Raw genomic sequence first — 17,628 nt, forward strand, 5'->3', positions numbered from 1 at the left:
CTTGCAATAATAGCCTCTAACCATCGGAAGAAAAGATCTCAAAGAACTATTTATCATTCTCTACAGTTCTGGAGGGGAGATTTTTACTTGTTGCCCTGGATACCAGGTGGCTGGAACCATGCCATTGGTAGATATGTGTATTTGTAAGTTGGGCATTGTAACTCTGATGAGGATAATAGTATTTCCCCTTGTTCAGTCAACAAAGTCTTAAAAAGAAAAATAAATTGACTTCCTTTTGAAGGAGAATATAATGGTCTAGAATCTAGGCCATTAAGTACCTTTGCTGAATGGTATACCAAAAGCTTTAAAAACATAAATACTTTCCCAAAAGATGTAACAAACCTGTTACACTATTAGGTATTTTTTTAGTTTCATATTAGATGGACCTTTTCATTTGATGTTTATTACACCAAAGGAATCAATAAACATATTTTAGTGAATATGAACAATAAATACGCCTGCAATATAGGCTAGAATATCAAGTTCCCAATATTTAGCATTATCTGTAGTGTTTGAGATGTTAATAATATGTCCTTACTATAACTATTATGTAGACATAGTTGCTATGGATATCGTTATTGGGTAAATATGTAACATTTTTTTCATTCTCTCTCCCCTACTAGAACTATTAGTGGAGTTGGCTGAAAAGTACCATTTTCTATCTGAAAAAGACACTTTAAGACAAGAAATAAGAGTACTTTATGGGCCCAGGACACTTCTGCTGTACCTCTCTACTACCTAAGAATTATGAACATTTTAAAATGTTATGTAAACTGTATATGAGTTTATAGTAATTAACAAAATTGAAAAATAACGTTAAGAAAGCTAAAGCAGTTCTTGCTTTGGCAGCACATACACTAAAACCGGAACGACACAGAGAAGTTAGCATGGCCCCTGCGCAAGGATGCCATGCAAAGTCATGAAGCGGTCCATATTTTTTAAAAAAAGAGCTAAAGCAAGCTGCTCTCCGTTTGCCTTTCTTAACTCCAAATTTTAGCGTGCCATTGCTATTGTTTATCTGGTTGTTTTTACCCCATATTTTATAGTTATTTGCATTCTTTATAGAGAGAAGGCAAAGTGGAAGCCGGGATCATGACGGCCACAACATGGTTGAAAGAGGAACCTCCCGTACACAAACAAGAAACGGTAAGCAATTTTTGAATCTGTAGCCTAGGACTCCTATAAAACATGTATTGGGACAATTTTAAGTTACTTTTCCTTTCTCTTCATTTTTCAGTGTGTAAAGAAAAAAGTCTTTAAAAAAAAAAGTCAAGGACACAAAGTCGGACACAAATTTAACTGTCAGTTAAATTAACAGTTTAGGCTAATTTCACATTTCATATCATAAGAACAAAGTCAAGAACAATCACCCATCATTTACATCCAAACCGGAATTTTAACTATACCAAACTATAAATCCAAAATTAAATACACTGTATAGATGAACAATCCAACCTAACTAAACAGTTTTTCACCAACCAAAAAATTAAATGGAAAAATAGTGATCAATGTCTGTTTAAGATTATTAAATCCAAACATCAAAATTATTCTCTGACTCAAACATATTTTATTTTGAGTCCTTGATCTTGTGATCTTTTTGGTATTATGTCATCTCACATACTACAAAATCTATATTGTCATCGTAAGGCCTCTTTAATAAAGAATCTACATGTGGAAGGTTCTTTGTTATTGTTGTTGCTGGTTTTTTCTTGCTTTTGGGGATTTAACTATACATTTATACTAGCTTGATGATTTGGAACATGGGGTGAATATTTTTCTAACTTTATAGAAATACATGAGTAGCAAATGTTGGCAAAAGTATTACTGGATTTAAAAAAAAAAAGTATTACTGGATAATACTTTCCCCAAATCTTTTACTAATAAAGCCTCGGTTTTAAGAAACTGAAGCATATATTTAGCTCTGATTGATGTAAAAAATAATAAATACTGCATTTAAATTTGTAGCAAATTTTACTTCAGAATATCTAAAATATTTTCTTTATTTCTGATGGTCAAGATTCTATCAGATCTTATTTTTAATCTATTAGAACTGTTTTCCAGTTGTGAATTCTTTACTTTGTTAATGCCTACAAATTTGTTTTTTTCTTAAAGTGTGATTGGAACTATGTGCTGGACTACAGTAAGCAGGCTGTGTACTTTTCACTTTTGAGACCAGAATCAGTCCCTACATCTTAGAAGCTGACTCCTCTGCTCTTTGTTTTCCTTATAGATAATTTCATTACGTGGTAGTCTGTTCAAACTTTTATTTATTTTGGAAAGTTATTCAACTTGAAAAAAGAATGTACCAGACTGTAATATTAAATCCTTTGCATTTGTTTATAAAATGTATTTTTCGAAAATGCCAAGTGATATATTAGTTACCTGCCCAAATTTAATACCCTTCCAGTGTGATAGATTTGATATTATCTTGACATTTTCTAATGTTTCTGTGACTGCTTCTTATATAGTCTAAAGAGCCTGACTGTCAAGAACATAGAGGTCTAGAACAACCTGCGGAGTTGCCAACAAAAGAAGCATGTGATCCCTGCAGTGATTTTAGTGATGATGAATCAGTGGGAAACTCAATAAAGACTGCTAAAAACAAAGCATCTGACTCAAGTAAAGCTTCAGGTTCTGCTGGACAGCTTACCTTACTCCATTGTGGTTTCTCTAAATTGTTTGAAACAAACTATAAAGCAGTTGAGGATAGTGATGGAAATATTGCCTCTGACGATCAAAGTTCTGATGAACAGCCCATGTGTCTTTCAACCGAAGCCAAAGATGTTGGTTTTCAGAAAAGTCGTGACTCTCTTGGTACTTCAAAACACCAGAAATTAGCTAACATCCTAAATCCAAATGAAAAATGTATTTTTGATAAAAGTGAGAAACTTCTCAAACAAAATATTTCTTCTGAGTCTGATGATGAGAAAAATTTTAAAAATACAGGTGACCACCATTGCATTTTACAGAATGTCACAGAATCAGAAGATAGTGATGTCGTCTTTCCCACACAGTATACAACTCAGATATGTCCTAAGAATGGTATAAAGTTTAAGCCACTCGTGGATGGATCTCAAAATTCTGAAACAGAAAATCCTGTAAAAATAAGAAATAATGGTGATGATAGAAAGACTGATGTCAAAGGAAATAGACAAATTGCAAAACAATTAAATCCTGAGAACATGACCCTGAAATCTATTATGAAAAGAAAAGGCAGTAGTGATATTAGTGATGAGTCTGATGACATTGAAATTTCCTCTGAGTCAAGAGTAAGAAAACGAAGAGCTACTAGTTCTTTGAGGTTTAAGAGAAAAAAGGAAAGTAAAAAGGAGCTTTTCACTTTTCCTAAAACAATGAAGAAAACAAATCAACCATATGCAGCAGATGGAGATTGTAACTCGCAAGCCATTGATGAATTTTCATCCTCAGATGACGATTTAACTGTCCGCCACATCAGTTTCTCTAAACAGAGCCATACACCAAAAACTATAAAAGCTAGAATCAGTTTCTCTTCAAAATTGCCTAACCATAAGGAAAATGGCAGTTTTATGCCAAGAAAATCAATGAAATTTTCAAATGAGAAAGTTGTCAATCAAGAGCAGCTGTATGAGTCAATGGATAAATTTTTAGGTAACTATAGATATATTTTGAAAACTGTGTTACATATTTGTTTTGTGCATTCAAATAGCTCTGTACGAGATTCTTAAATTAGTTTGTAAAATAGTTCTATAATCAAGATGCTACACTGAGGCACAAATGAGGAAGTGGGTGGGTGGCAGGATAAAGGGAAGACCACCTAGGTCAACATAGAGAACTTTGTCATCCACCCCAAGGGCCCCCTCCATGTGCCCCATCTGAATCACAGCCCTTTTGCCAGACTTCATTTAGCCTTGACGGGTAGGTGACTGTAAGTTTAATGCTCCTCTTCAGTCCTTATGTCAGCATCTCGCCAGACAGTTTGGTTGTCAGAAGCTTATTTTCTAGTAGATCCCTCAGGAAGTGCTCATGAGAATAATATTCCCTGAGATTCCTGTTGGTAACAGTTTGTGCCCTTTATACTTAAAAGTCATTTTTTGCCAGACATAAAATCATTGACTCACACTTTCTTCAGTATTTTAAATATGAGGCTTCCTTTTCTTTTGGCATGAAGTGTTGTATCACATGTTCTTTTTCTTCCCCCCTGATGCCCAAAGAATTTCTTTTCTTTTCATTATTGTCCAGTAAATTTACTAGACTGTGTTTGAATGTTTGTCTTGTTCGAGTTGCTGTAACAAACTACCACGGACTGCATGGCTTAAACCTTTAGTTCTCATAGTTCTGGAGACTGGAAGTCCAAGATCAGGATGCCAACATGGTTAGGTTCTTGGTTCGGGCCCTGATCCTGGCCCACAGAAGGCTGCTGTCTTGCTGTGTCCTCCCATGGTGGACACAAAAATCATCTCTCTTGTGTCTCTTTTTTTAAGGCCACTAGTCCCATTCATTAGAGCTCCACCTTCATGACCTAATTATCTCCCAAAGGCCCAACCTTCAAACACCATCACGCTAGGGATTGGGGCTTCAACATACGAATTTTGGAGGGACACAAACATTCAGTCCATAGCAGTGTTGGTTATTCTGGGTCAGTATTGTCATAATATAGTTTCAACTCGGTTTTTATTTCAGGAAAGCTTTCTTGTACTAGTATTTTTAGTTACTTTTTCTATTCCTTTGCTGTGGCTTTCTTTTTCAGAGACTCCTATTATTCAAATATTCAATTTTCTTTGCCTGTCTTCAGTATGTCACATTGTCTCAAATCCTTTATCTTTTTCATTTCTTTTTGCTTTTTAAAAATATCCTTCCATTTTTCTTAAAGCATTAGTTATTGTTTGTTCCCTCAGTCTGCAGGTGTTCCTGCAGTCTAGTCTTCATTTCTAAATTTGTTTTTAATTTCTAAATCTTCCTGAGTCCTGTCCACCCTTTTCTGAGTTATTCTAATTCTGACTTATGTTGTTGGTTTCTTAATGTCTTTTACCTGGTTTTGAAGTCAGTTACAATTTTAATCTGCTTTGTGAGCATATGTTTTTGGCATATTTTCATTCTGCTGCTTATTCTTTTTTCTCATAATAATTTTTATGAGATTTGACCCTCTTGCTCATTTTTATAGAAATTATTTTCCCTGAATTTTTTAAGTGAGGCAGAGTTTAGGAAATTTTTTCTAATTTCACAAAGATCCATATCTGTTTTTTTGTACAGTGCTCAAAACTGTGGTGGGATTTCTTGCCTCTATCCGTACCCACTGCTTTGCTTTAGACCGTCTCTTTCCCTCATTCCTAATCTTCCTATCCTGTTCTTTCTGACTCCCTCCCAGCAGTTTCTTCATTGTGTGGCCCTGACCTGGGAGCCCTGGTGGGTCAGTTTGGAGAGTTCCTAAGATCTAGTTTGCTTCATTCTCTCAGGCCTTCTTATCGTAAGCCCCCTGCACTCACTCAGCATTGGAGAACGGAAAACCTTCCCCGATCCCCGTTCCTTCCCAACTCATCTCCAAGTGGCCCACTGTGCTCTCCAGGGCACACCTGTTGGCTATTCTAGGCTCTTCTGTTCTCAGATCCATCAGATGCCACCCTGTTGCTTCCTTCACCCACACCCTGATGCTGTGCACAGTGTAGCTGTCGGTGGATTGTCCCCATCTATTTGTATTTTAGGACTCATGGGGGAGTGTCTTGTTATCTTAATTTGTTGTATGTGTTGTCCATGGCCTTTTGTTTTATTGCTGGCTGTTATTGCTCAGTTATTGCTGGCTGTTTTATGTAGGGATTCAGAGATTGAAAAATTGCTTACCCTGCTACCACCATCTGCTGAGAATTTGCTTAGTGATTTTAAGAGTTAGCATTGCTTTTAAAAGTGTCTGACTCATTCCCAAAAAAAACTATGTGAAAGAAGCTGATATATAAGCAAGGATAGTTTGATATAGGAACTATAATCATTGTGTTTGACTTATTTACATATCAAGCTTTCTTTTGTGGTTATTCACAAGTTCATTATGATATATATTTTGATACCCTTGTAACTAAGTACTGGACTATCCTTTGGTTTGTGTGCTATAATTAGATTTAGGTTTGAGGAATCGTTGCGTAAACTGTTTTTTAAAAGATTAGCTGAGCTTTGTGTTTGTTTTTTACTGTGTAAAAGATGTCCGTAGTGTGGAACTAATGCTATTTTGAATAATACATAAAACGTGTCATCAAAATTAAGAAAAATCTGAGTAAATTTTCTACCAGAAGAATACTTGATCCTTCTAGAGGTTTAAAACTGTTGCCGTACATGCTACCTGGTATTTTGAGATTTAAGGAGAATATTATCTTAGTTGTTCTTTTGGTTATTTAACATCTTGTTTTCTCACAATTGTCAGTTTTGGTTGAGAGAGGTTCAGGACTGAAACAGCACAAGGGTTGAAGGTCATAATTAAGGTTCATTGCCAGAGATGTTTGAGGGAGCTTTTACAGACCTCAGTTCTAGCCTTCTCTTTTATGACCACAATTTAAAAGTAAATTATAGGTGCCTAGAAGCAAAGCAATAAAAAATGTAACCATTTTTTTAGACTTCTTTCAGATAAAAGCTGTAAGTTAATTTTTTTCATTTCCTAAAAAGCTCCCAATCTTGACATTCTCTGGGCATATGTACAAAAAAGACAAAATACAAACGTAAAACTGAACAAAGCCAACCAAATGAAACTCCCTCGTCATAAACCCCATGCTCCCACTCCATTGCTGTAATTAAGTACATGTTTAAAGGAACAGATAGATGAGGCCAGCACTCTATTTAAATTAGTAAACAATTTTTTTTAATCAATAGAAACAACAAATCCATGGAGATAACCCTTCACCGTGACTTTTTTCTTAGCCAAAACCTTCATTTCAGGTTTAAATCTAAAAATTGTTATCTAATCTCAGAAGTTCTCATATTGATGAGAAGGGAAAGTCATTTCCAAGTTAACCTAGACCAATATATTTGAACTCTTTTCAATTTTTATAAAAAATAGAATATTGTGATGTTAACATACAAACTCAATGTTTTTCTTGAGGATTAAGAATAGAACAAGCATAACTTCTCTTTTAGTGTATTGCTGATAATTTTTAAAGTGTACATGGAACCATATTGCTTCACAACGAGACATCACTTAATAAACACCAATTGCCTCCCAGATGGTGTTCAGGAAGTGGCTTATATTCACTCCAACCAGACTGTGATTGGATCCAGCAAAGCTGAAAATCACATGAGCCGATGGGCAGCACGGGATGTGTTTGAATTGAAGCAGTTTTCCCAGCTTCCTGCCAATGTAGCTGTTTGCACTTCTAAGGTAAGAGAACATAGGGTCCTGACATCTTTAGTATTTAGAAGTTACTCAATAGGATCTTCTCTAAATACTCCCTCAGAAGTGGCTACTAAGACTTATGTATAAGCAATAAACAAACAAGTGTAAAAATCAGAACGCCATTTGGAGCACTGTTGTGCTAAAATGTTTTATATTAAAAGGCACATCTATATTTAAATGCCTAATAATGTTGAGTTGCTTAACAGTTTCCCTTAATAAAAGTTTGCTAAAAAATGAGAAATCTGAGGGAATCATGCAGTTAAATCAGAATCAGAACCACTTCCGCTCATATAGAAAAGGGAAGTGTATGATTAGATTTCCTTCAGAATTTTTCATCTAACATGAAGGCACACATGAAAACTAACTTCATATAGAATTTATATATATATATTTTTTTTTTTGAAAGAGAGTGCACACGGGGACGAGTGGGGGTGGGGGACTGAGGGGCAGAGGGAGAGAGACAATCTTAAGCAGTCTCCACGCCCAGCATGGAGCCCCAATGTGGGGCTCTATCTCATGACCCTGAGATCATGACCTGAGCCAAAATCAGGAGTCAGATGCTTAACCGACTGAGCCATCGAGGTGCCCCTAGAATTTATATTTTTAGCAAAAGGATTCATATAATGTTAAAAGTAATAAATACATCCTATGTGCTTTTCTTGTTTAAAATTGCTGTTATATAAAAATAAGGCTTTATGTAAATGTGGTATCTTATTTACACATAGTCACTTTCATCAAATGTTTTTAAAAATGTTTTCTTCTCTTTGGCTTATTATTCTTTATTCCTAAGAGCTGAGTGTCTGAGGAGAAGTTTTTCTACCACTTGATGTGTAGGAGTTAAAAACCGGTACTGTATACAACAATGATACTTTGTTTCTAGTTAGTACTACTTTTAAGAATAAAGGGGGGAAAATGCCTCTGAACTGTCAAGCTGTCTTTATTTATTTGTACCTCCTCTGGCTCCACAGAGGATCTGGATTGTCCTAACAATAAAATTAGAATACAAAATGAAATTCAGAGACAAGGAAAATATAAATTAAACTAGAAGTTCAGGACTAAGAGAAAGTTAAATGCAGATATATAGGATATAATGTTCTTACCCAGATATTTTCTTAAATGACAAGTTTGATTGAGTTTCCTGGTAGACAAAACAAAGGAAGTAAACAATTTATTTAGTGTTTTCTCAACTACTGCATTTGGAAATGTGTGTGGGCACTTTGGGTGGTCACAGTGACTGAGTACCCGAGTGGCATTAATGTCTGAAGGCCAGGGAGACTAAATGGCTGTTGTGGGGGAGGGAGGGCCATCCCACATGCCAAGAATTGTTCTGCTCAAAATGCCATAACACCCTGCTGAGAAGCACTGAGCTAAATTGTTGTCCTTAAGGAAAAGAAAAAGGAAAAAAAAAATGCTAGCTCTTCGAAGGAGGAAGGAGGCTCTTCCTAGCACTTAATTTGAGGGAAATTTGTCCCCTGGGATTTTAAATGGTGACTACTGAATGATCTAGTGAGCAGTCAGTTGTCTGATAATATCCTTAGAATAAATGGAATAATGGACTTTGAAAGACTGTGCGTTTAGCATTTTTCATTGTAATCCAAAGGCACAATGCCACGATATAACACGCTAAAGCATTCTTTCATGACCCACGTATGCTGCCTTTTTATATTCTCATTTGATCTAGGAATATACCATATCTCAACCAACACTGTAGAGAGCAATTTCTATAGTTTGTCCACCTTGTAGGAGCTGTCTGAAAAAGGTAAGCAGAAATATGCCAGAAATTTGCTATATTAGAATGAAGAGCCTATCAGAATCTCTTAAATAGACAGTTATTCTTTTCTTAGGGTTTTATTTTTTAACCATACCCCCTTTTTTTTAACCATGCCCTTATCCAAACAAACAAATTTTAATGTGAAAACGTCAGATAATTTGGCAAACCCCTGTAGTAGATGTTAATGAAGTAATTTAACTGGATATTGTTGGTTTATTTAAATATTTCTCAGAAAAGAAATTTGCAGCCTCATATAATTCCTCCCAAAATGGACCTGAGAAGCAACCACCTAAATGTAAGAGAAATAAACATCCCTTTGGAACCTTCTTAAGGCAAGTTGTAAAAATGAAAACGGTAGAAATATACTTTGCCCTTAATTGGGCCGAGGACCAGGGGCAAGGGAGTTCCTTTATCCTTACATTAGCAATCCCAGTAGTGCTCAATCTTTTTTAGCCCCAGCATTCTTGAGGTAGACAGCACAATCTCATCAGAAACTTTGTCTCTTCACAGTGATTTTTGGAGTGAGGGACATTTCTTACCGAGAAACAAATTGAAATATTCATCCCCTAGGATTTCTAATATGCCCTTTGAGGCTGTATGTCTCCCCATCACACACAGACCAACTTAGTAAACCTTTTCCAGGGTGTGTGAAGAAATGTGTTGTTTAATGACTAAATCATAGTGGGTGTAAAATATTTGGGAAGTTTTAAAGCCACTAAGCAGGAGGTCCAATCCCATGCCACCAATGCTAGCAGGCCAAGAACAGTCTGTACAAACATGCTCATCTCAGCGGCCAACTTCTTTAAATCAATACTTGATATAGTAAAATTCCAACAGAGTAAGATTCAGTCCCTCAGATTTTACCTCTACCATTTAAAACCTCAAGTTAGGGACGCCTGGGTGGCTCAGTCGGTTAAACGGCTGCCTTCGGCTCAGGTCATGATCCCGGGGTCCTGGGATCAAGTCCTGCGTTGGGCTCTCTGCTCGGTAGGGAGCCTGCTTCTCCCTCTTCCTCTCCCCCTGCCTGTACTCGCTCTCTCTCTCCCTCTCTGACAAATAAATAAAATCTTTAAAAAAAAATAAAAAATAAAAAAAATAAAATAAAACCTCAAGTTAATAATATGGCTGTAATTTCTTGAAAGTTGTAATCTATTACCTATATACAAAAATCACTTGGGGACAGTATATGACATGTGAAAAAAAATTCACAAGCACCGATTTCATCATATCTGGTCAGAATTACTTAAACACCTTTAATGAGTAGATCACTGAAACACACCATCATCTTTGGTTAGAGATACGTGTGTCACTCACTGAGAGAGTTGTAGTGTGTTGGTGGCAATAGTGCATTTGCAGTTTTGAGAAAAATTAAAAATTGTTATGAGAAGAAAAGAGAATAAACTAAGGTAAAGGGAAACAAAGCAAGGTGAAAGCAAAAGAGACTCAGCCATAGTGTCAGAAAATATCTGCAAACCTCTGGCTTCTAAAGTCTCCAGAAATCCCCAGACCTCCCACCTACAGTACAGTATCTTTCATCTTGGGGCTCACATCCAGAATTTTTATTACTGAGAATTCTTCTGAGTGCTTCTTGTCTGTCACCAAAGTTTTATTAGAGACCTTTATTTCTGTTTGAAAAGATTGTGTGTGCGTGTGCATGTGCGCGCAGGCTTGCGTGTGGTCTGTGTGTGTGCGTGTGCGTGCAGGCTTGTGTGTGGTCTGTGTGTGTGCGTGTGTGTGCGTGCACAGGCTTGCGTGTGGTCTGTGTGTGTGCGTGTGCGTGCAGGCTTGTGTGTGATCTGTGTGTGTGCGTGTGTGTGCAGGCTTGTGTGTGGTCTGTGTGTGTGCGTGTGTGTGCAGACTTGTGTGTGGTCTGTGTGTGTGCGTGTGTGTGCGTGCACAGGCTTGCGTGTGGTCTGTGTGTGCGTGTGCGTGCAGGCTTGTGTGTGGTCTGTGTGTGTGCGTGTGTGTGCAGGCTTGTGTGTGGTCTGTGTGTGTGCGTGTGCGTGCGCGCGCAGGCTTGCGTGTGGTCTGTGTGTGTGCGTGTGTGTGCAGGCTTGCGTGTGGTCTGTGTGTGTGCGTGTGTGTGCAGGCTTGTGTGTGGTCTGTGTGTGTGCGTGTGTGTGCAGGCTTGTGTGTGGTCTGTGTGTGTGCGTGTGCGTGCGCGCGCAGGCTTGTGTGTGGTCTGTGTGTGCGGGTGCGTGCAGGCTTGCGTGTGGTCTGTGAGTGTGCGTGTGCGTGCGCGTGCAGGCTTGTGTGTGGTCTGTGTGTGCGTGTGTGTGCAGGCTTGTGTGTGGTCTGTGTGTGTGCGTGTGTGTGCGTGCGCAGGCTTGCGTGTGGTCTGTGTGTGCGGGTGCGTGCAGGCTTGCGTGTGGTCTGTGCGTGTGCGTGCGCGTGCAGGCTTGTGTGTGGTCTGTGTGCGTGTGTGTGCAGGCTTGTGTGTGGTCTATGTGTGTGCGTGTGTGTGCGTGCGCAGGCTTGCGTGTGGTCTGTGTGTGCGGGTGCGTGCAGGCTTGCGTGTGGTCTGTGAGTGTGCGTGTGCGTGCGCGTGCAGGCTTGTGTGTGGTCTGTGTGTGCGTGTGCGTGCGCGCGCAGGCTTGCATGTGGTGTGTGTGTGCGTGTGTGTGCAGGCTTGTGTGTGGTCTGTGTGTGTGCGTGTGTGTGCGTGCGCAGGCTTGCGTGTGGTCTGTGTGTGTGCGTGTGTGTGCGTGCGCAGGCTTGCGTGTGGTCTGTGTGTGCGTGTGTGTGCAGGCTTGTGTGTGGTCTGTGTGTGTGCGTGTGTGTGCGTGCGCAGGCTTGCGTGTGGTCTGTGTGTGCGGGTGCGTGCAGGCTTGCGTGTGGTCTGTGAGTGTGCGTGTGCGTGCGCGTGCAGGCTTGTGTGTGGTCTGTGTGTGCGTGTGCGTGTGCGTGCGCGCGCAGGCTTGCATGTGGTGTGTGTGTGCGTGTGTGTGCAGGCTTGCGTGTGGTCTATGTGTGTGTGTGTCTGCAGCCAGATGCAGATGTACTGTCTCACTTCCTAAGAAAATGAAACAAATCCTATTTATTTGTATGAAGGCGACACACCATTAACAGTGGTCACAATATGCAAGTATTTCACTTTCCCAGGAATACTGTAGTTGAGTGTAAGAGCTTTTAACTAAATTGCAAAGGAATATACTAAATGGAAAAGTTACAAAAAAGAAGTAATGCACACCACAATCCTAGATGAACTCCTATGGTCCTTCAGAATTTCTCAGTCCTTTTGCTGTAATTATTGATAACCAAAATGACAAGAGCTCTGAACCTGCTTTTCAAATTCAACCATATATTAAAAGGCCTAAAATGTACTATCTTTTCCATGTTTCCTTTGGTTTCTTACAGTTTATACTTTTATAAATTAATTTCTATTTATATAACATTTTATAGATGTCTTGAATGAAACCTCTCTCCTAAAATAAATTTCTAATCAAACTTGGTTATTTAGTAATACAGATTATATAAAATAAGAACTCATTTTGCCTTAAATTGTACTTAGATATTTTAGAGCCATTTCTGAAGATGAGATGTCTGATAAAAAGAGGGAAAATCTGTGTGATTTAGGTTTAAACTCAGACCGGAAAGAAATGTTTTTAAGGATCTGAAAGGACTGCTAATACCTTTATTAGAGTTAATTTGTTCTTTTAATATATGGAAGTATGTCACAGAATTTAGCTATACCTGTTTGTGATGTGGGGCCTCATTTTTTCAATCAACTGCATGTTTTCAACTTAAGTATACTTAAAGTTTTCTGAAAAGATATGTACAAAGACAGCATTCAATTAAGGATTAATCACCATGGCAACTGGGACTGGTGACCAAGAGGAGGGGGTGTACTCTCCCCTCCGTCTCCTGCCAGCTGTCATAGTCAACCTCTGGGCCCGAGTCCGCACCACATATAGACTGTGACCGACTCTAAGAAACTATATCTGTATTTTGTATAAATTGGTACAAGTATCAGACTATAAAAGAAGACTTAATCCCCTGAATTGGATGACAGACACTTGGCACTCTTGCCAGTGTTTGACAGAGAAATAACGGGTCGCTTTGTAGTAAAACCTGGATTAATAGTAAACCCTTCTTTATGTTATTGCAGTGTGGTGTAAATGAGAGGCCTAAGCACTCTGTCAGCCCGGGCCGGGGGTGGGGGGTGGGGTGGGGCGGGGGGGAGGCGCGGGGAAGGGTGCCTTTTATAACCCGTGCAGGTTTAAGCACTGTTCAGAATACTGCAAATACAAAATGTTGTGTTAGTAAGAACATCTCTCTCTTGTATTTGTATTAGATTGGCATTTTGTAGATTACTTAAAGAAAGGATTTCTATGAGTTTGGTGGATTTGATTGCGGTATGTTTATACAGCTTTTGGAGTCAGCAAGGAGGGATGGACTGTTTACAGTGAAGCCGACTTTGGGGAGATATAGCATTCCATTATCCTATTTTTCAGGATAGTGAATGGCATGATGGTTTAAAGTAATGGTTCACAAATGACTGGTTTATGAAGTAGTTGAGTAAGGAAGGTTTATGGTTTCATCATGTAACAAAATTAACTCTTACTGGGTGGGATTTCTCATGGTTTTATCATTTTTCTTTCTATAGCTAGATGCTAATTTTATGGAATTTATATCAGAAAGTTGTTCTTTCAAGTAGTTTTAGTAGAGATCAAGATTTTTTAAATTTTGTTTTTATATGTATGTAATTATGTAACTAGTGTTGGCATGAAAAGTTTCTATCTTTGGAACTAGGATTGATTCAGAAAGATAGTATGTAATTTGTGAAGAATACCTGTTACCTAGTCAGAGGAAGGAGAATCTGATATTAACTTTAAATATACACACCTAGTCCTCTCCTAGCTGGTAGCAATGAGTAGATGTGGCATCCTTCCTCCCAGTGATGTTACCAGGATTAATGGAGTAACATGTCTGCTGAGCTATTGTGTACAAAACACATTCAGCTTCTTGCAAGAAAGACATTGAAATTACTCAAAATATAATAGAAATTTTTATTATTGTAATTATGATTATTGCTGATCAGTAAAGGAGATGAGTGAGACTCCCTGTTATTCTCTACAATGTCCTAATATGATTTTTATTGTTAACAGTACCAATAATAGCATATGTTAGAAAACCATGAAAGATGTCTGGTTCTCTAATTTTATAGATGAGGGACCCACCTTGAGCTATGGTTCATTTGTCTTGAAGAATTCTATAGAAAAAATACATTTGAAAGGAGTTATAAACTAATTTAACAATGAACTGGACTGACAAAAATAATCTTTGCTTATCGAGAAGTAGTTGGATTCTAACTCTCGTAGCTGGTCATTGTTCCAATTGAATAGAAGATAGATGTCGCTTCTTTTTTTTTTTTTTTTTTTTTTAATTCTCACATTTTATTTTGAAATACACAAACATTTCAGGACAAATGCTGATGTTCTTTCTCCATTCAGAATGCTATTCCTTGACAAATTTTTTTATTATTATTATTATGTTATGTTGATCACCATACATTACATCATTAGTTTTTGATGTACTGTTCCATGATACATTGTTTGCGTATAACACCCAGTGCTGCATGCAGAATGTGCCTTCTGTATTTTTTTTTAATTTTTTATTGTTATGTTAATCACCATACATTATATCACTAGTTTTTGATGTAGTGTTCCATGATTCATTGTTTGTGCATAACACCCAGTGGTCCATGCAGAACGTGCCCTCTTTAATACCCATCACCAGGCTAACCCATCCTCCCACCCCCCTTCCCTCTAGAACCCTCAGTTTGTTTTTCAGAGTCCATCGTCTCTCATGGTTCATCTCCCCCTCCAATTTCCCCCCCTTCATTCTTCCCCTCCTGCTATCTTTTTTTTCTTCTTTTTTTAACATATAATGTATTATTTGTTTCAGAGGTACAGATCTGTGATTCAACAGCCTTGCACAATTCACAGCGCTCACCATAGCACATACCCTCCCCAATGTCTATCATCCAGCCACCCCATCCCTCCCACCCCCCTCCACTTCAGCAACCCTCAGTTTGTTTCCTGAGATTAAGAATTCCTCATATCAGTGAGGTCATATGATACATGTCTTTCCCTGATTGACTTATTTCGCTCAGCATAATACCCTCCAGTTCCATCCACGTCGTTGCAAATGGCACGAGGTCATTACTTTTGATGGCTGCATAATATTCCATTGTATATATAGACCACCTCTTCTTTATCCATTCATCTGTCGATGGACATCTTGGCTCTTTCCACAGTTTGGCTGTTGTGGACATTGCTGCTATAAACATTGGGGTGCAGGTGCCCCTTCAGATCACTACATTTGTATCTTTGGGGTAAATACCCAGTAGTGCAATTGCTGGGTCATAGGGTAGCTCTGTTTTCAACTTTTTGAGGAACCTCCAGACTGTTTTCAAGAGTGGCTGCACCAGCTTGCATTCCCACCAACAATGTAGGAGGGTTCCCCTTTCTCCACATCCTCGTCAACATCTGTCATTTCCTGACTTATTAATTTTAGCCATTCTGACTGGTGTGAGGTGGTATCTCATTGAGGTTTTGATTTGGATTTCCCTGATGCCAAGCGATGTTGAGCACTTTTTCATGTGTCTCTCGGCCATTTGGATGTCTTCTTTGCAGAAATGTCTGTTCATGTCTTCTGCCCATTTCTTGATTGGATTATTTGTTCTTTGGGTGTTGAGTCTGAGAAGTTCTTTATGGATTTTGGATACTAGCCCTTTATCTGAATTGTCATTTACAAACATCTTCTCCCATTCTGTTGGTTGTCTTTTGGTTTTGTTTACTGTTTCCTTTGCTGTGCAAAAGGTTTTTATCTTGATGAAGTCCCAATTGTTCATTTTTGCCCTTGCTTCCCTTGCATTTGGTGATGAGTCTAGGAAGAAATTGCTGCGGCTGAGGTCGAAGAGGTTGCTGCCTGTGTTCTCTTCAAGGATTTTGATGGATTCCTTCTCACATTTAGGTCTTTCATCCATTTTAAGTCAATTTTTGTGTGTGGTGTAAGGAAATGGTCCAGTTTCATTCTTCTGCATGTGGCTGTCCAATTTTCCCAACTACCATTTGTTGAAGAGACTGTCTTTTTTCCATTGGACATTCTTTCCTGCTTTGTCAAAGATTAGTTGACCATATAGTTGAGGGTCCATTTCTGGGCTCTCTATTGTGTTCCGTTGATCGATGTGTCTGTTTTTGTGCCAGTACCATACTGTCTTGATGATGACAGCTTTGTAATAGAGCTGGAAGTCCAGAATTGTGATGCCGCCAGCTTTGCTTTTCTTTTTCAACATTCCTCTGGCTATTCGGGGTCTTTTCTGGTTCCATACAAATTTTAGGATGATTTGTTCCATTTCTTTGAAAAAAGTGGATGGTATTTTGATGGGGATTGCATTGAATGTGTAGATTGCTCTAGGTAGGATTGACATCTTCACAATATTTGTTCTTCCAATCCATGAGCATGGAACGTTTTTCCATTTCTTCGTGTCTTCCTCAATTTCTTTCATGAGTATTTTATAGTTTTCTGAGTACAGATCCTTTGCCTCTTTGGTTAGATTTATTCCTAGGTATCTTATGGTTTTGGGTGCAATTGTAAATGGGATCGACTCCTTCATTTCTCTTTCTTCTGTCTTGTTGTTGGTGTATAGGAATGCCACTGATTTCTGGATAGATGTTGCTTCTTAAAAGAATTTCTCCATTTAGAATAGTTGGAAGATTCCAAATAGTTAAAAAATACTATTTCTTCAAATAATGTTTTCTCATTAACAATATAAAGCTTAGAGATATAAGATCTCATTGAACTCTGATTGACTCTACCTGGTGACTTAAAGAAAGTTAAACACTTAACAGCCCTTTTCCAATTGTATTTTATCCCTCTGTGGCAACCATGGTTTCAACTGGACATGGCCATTTAATGGGAACACCTATTGCCTTGTCATCTGAGAATCCTGTCTCTACATATATGAATTCTGAATTTTTCTAGGATGAATAAAGCAAAAGTATAAGACTAGAGAATCATAGTATTTCAGAAGTTGGAGGATTCTTGGAGACTATTTAATGCAAATGTATTATTTTTACTGATTTTTAAAAATGAGATGGTAAGTGGCTTCCCTCAGGCTCAACAGTGTCAGTAAGCTTAAATCCCTATAGTCTTTCAATCCTTCTATCTTCTCTTGTGTTTTTTTCCCTCAGTTCCTTTGGCTTCTATTTTGTTTTGGAGGTTTTACTTTTTTTTTTTTACTCCATTTTACTTTTCTAATATGACAAATCAGTCTAATTTTCCAAAATAACTTGCCTGTGAAGAACACCCTCACTTTAGCAGTTAAACAAAAAATTCAGGTGGACTGAATGTATCCTTCACTTTAAAAAATATTTTTTTAGATAGTTAAAACTCTATCTGGCATACACGTTCATAAACACCACAACTTAGCAACAGACAGCACAGAGTGGGAGTTCAGAAAATGTTTGTCATTGGGAACTCCTGCATGAAAGTATTACAT

At 38.1% G+C, this 17,628-nt stretch overlaps 1 protein-coding gene and 1 non-coding gene across 4 annotated transcripts in view; both read left to right on the plus strand.

The window, feature by feature from the left end:
• Positions 1-17,628, plus strand: part of ERCC6L2 (ERCC excision repair 6 like 2) — a 133,345-nt gene that overhangs the window by 92,773 nt on the left and 22,944 nt on the right. For all 3 annotated transcript variants that reach the window (XM_036084778.2, XM_078062114.1, XM_078062115.1), the window contains 3 exons: positions 1,066-1,146; positions 2,469-3,630; positions 7,182-7,336. In XM_036084778.2, the coding sequence (XP_035940671.2) occupies positions 1,066-1,146; positions 2,469-3,630; positions 7,182-7,336 (1,398 nt within the window). The remainder of the gene's footprint in view (positions 1-1,065; positions 1,147-2,468; positions 3,631-7,181; positions 7,337-17,628) is intronic.
• LOC118531014 (U6 spliceosomal RNA) lies at positions 838-939 on the plus strand. The gene has a single exon (XR_004914951.1). It is a non-coding gene; the product is annotated as a U6 spliceosomal RNA (small nuclear RNA).

This window comes from Halichoerus grypus, chromosome 14, assembly GCF_964656455.1.
Source record: "Halichoerus grypus chromosome 14, mHalGry1.hap1.1, whole genome shotgun sequence".
In the NCBI taxonomy this organism is placed as follows: domain Eukaryota; kingdom Metazoa; phylum Chordata; class Mammalia; order Carnivora; family Phocidae; genus Halichoerus; species Halichoerus grypus.